The sequence below is a fragment of the Olea europaea genome, unplaced genomic scaffold, assembly GCF_002742605.1.
Source record: "Olea europaea var. sylvestris unplaced genomic scaffold, O_europaea_v1 scaffold26384, whole genome shotgun sequence".
In the NCBI taxonomy this organism is placed as follows: domain Eukaryota; kingdom Viridiplantae; phylum Streptophyta; class Magnoliopsida; order Lamiales; family Oleaceae; genus Olea; species Olea europaea.
The window spans coordinates 1-1,536 of record NW_019244732.1 but is presented as its reverse complement, the minus strand read 5'-3'; the positions used below and the strand labels follow the sequence as shown (position 1 = coordinate 1,536).

The window sequence follows — 1,536 nt, the reverse complement described above, 5'->3', positions numbered from 1 at the left end:
GTCCACTTCTTTGTGCTTAGACGTTCTTGAATTATCGATATTGCTACTACCTGTGATATCCATCAAACTTTGTTCGAAAATCGGGATGTTTGATACATCCTGCATTTTATAGTTATTTTTTTGGAACAGAAACTGTGACTCCAGTTTTCCTGTAGGATTTTCAGCTATCTTTTGATTCACGTCCATTAGATGGTTGCTTGAGTGAGCCTTCTCACTACAGAATTTTGGTACTTCGCAACTGATAGTTAGGAACTTCTGCATAGTACCTTGGGTCGCAGATTCTGCTGACGACCCACTTAGTTCCATCTCACAAAGTTCTTTTGCATTGGCAGTATTCAAGCTTTCACCATTCTTTCGAGGTAAGTCAAAGTGTCCGGCTTTTTGTTCTCCTGAACTGGGTGTCAGATGCAAAGCTGGCTTACTGCGGGTAATATCTGACTGGTTCTCATTTTGATTTTGCGAGTCAGGGACCATAATTACTGAATCGATTTGCCTATCCATATTGGACAGTTTATTTTCATTCCCTTGATTGTTATCTCCATGTAGTATGGTTTGTACCATCCGTGATAGCTTAACATAAGAAGTAGAGCAAATAATACTGTTTGTGTTTGGTTTACTTCCAGCTGGTGGTTCTGCTTCTAAGGTGCTCACTGAGCAAGATTCAGTTCTTTCGCTGGTTAGAGCAATGATAGAATCTGCCGAGTGCTGAGAGTGAATAGCAGAATTCTGAGAAGAAAGCATATCATCCAAGTTTCTTTCATCCCCAACGAAACCTGTTGACTTATTCACTGTAGATTCAAGGGATGCATCTGGACCATTTTTAGGGAAGCCTGACAATTGGCCACTTAGGTTATCCTTTGGTATGCTGCCATCAAAGCAATTTCCAGAGGACTTGACACTGTTGACAACTTCTCTAATGTCATTGTAGTCCGAGTCCAGAAGCATCTTAGAATTCTTGCTACAAGTTGGCTCATTCAACACTTTATTCCATTGAATCGTATCATCTGGTACCAGATCATGTACTTCAGGTTCTTCTGCTATGATGCTCTCTACATCTTGATATGATTGTCCTTGGTCACTTTCTGGTTCGAATGGGAATCGCGCAGCAAGTGACATGAAAGCAGAGCTGCAAGAACGGATAAGCATGTTAAAGAGATTTTCCTGCAGAACTCATTAGCTGAACTCTGTAGAAGTAAGTTTAGTTAATATGAATTCTGTAAAGGTAAGAGGTTCAACAAACCTAGAAAGATGGTCTGAAACATTCTGAGTGAGAAAAACACCAATTACAGAGTCTAAAACTGATCCCTTCCATGGAGAAAACCGTCTGTCCCCTGAGTGATAACACATAACCATATGAAGTGTTCAAAAATTTAGTGGATCCGGTTATTAGAGTACTTTATATTCTAGATGCTGCACAAGACAGCATATTAGGCACCTCGAATAGTTCAGGTGCAAAATTGTAACTGTCTTCATTAAAAAAAAAAACACAAATATACATTCATCCGTTTATGTGTGTGTATGGATGGGTATCTAATT

The 1,536-nt window shown here is 39.5% G+C and overlaps 1 protein-coding gene across 1 annotated transcript; it reads right to left on the bottom strand.

Moving 5' to 3' along the window:
* Positions 1-6: 6 nt before the first annotated feature.
* Positions 7-1,514, bottom strand: LOC111383241 (protein ROS1-like; the record flags this gene model as incomplete). Its single annotated transcript, XM_023007322.1, has 2 exons — positions 1,241-1,514; positions 7-1,126 (listed from the first exon to the last, which is right to left on the bottom strand). Coding segments are annotated over exons 1-2 (1,233 nt in total), but the record flags the coding sequence as incomplete, so codon positions are not given.
* Positions 1,515-1,536: the final 22 nt, after the last annotated feature.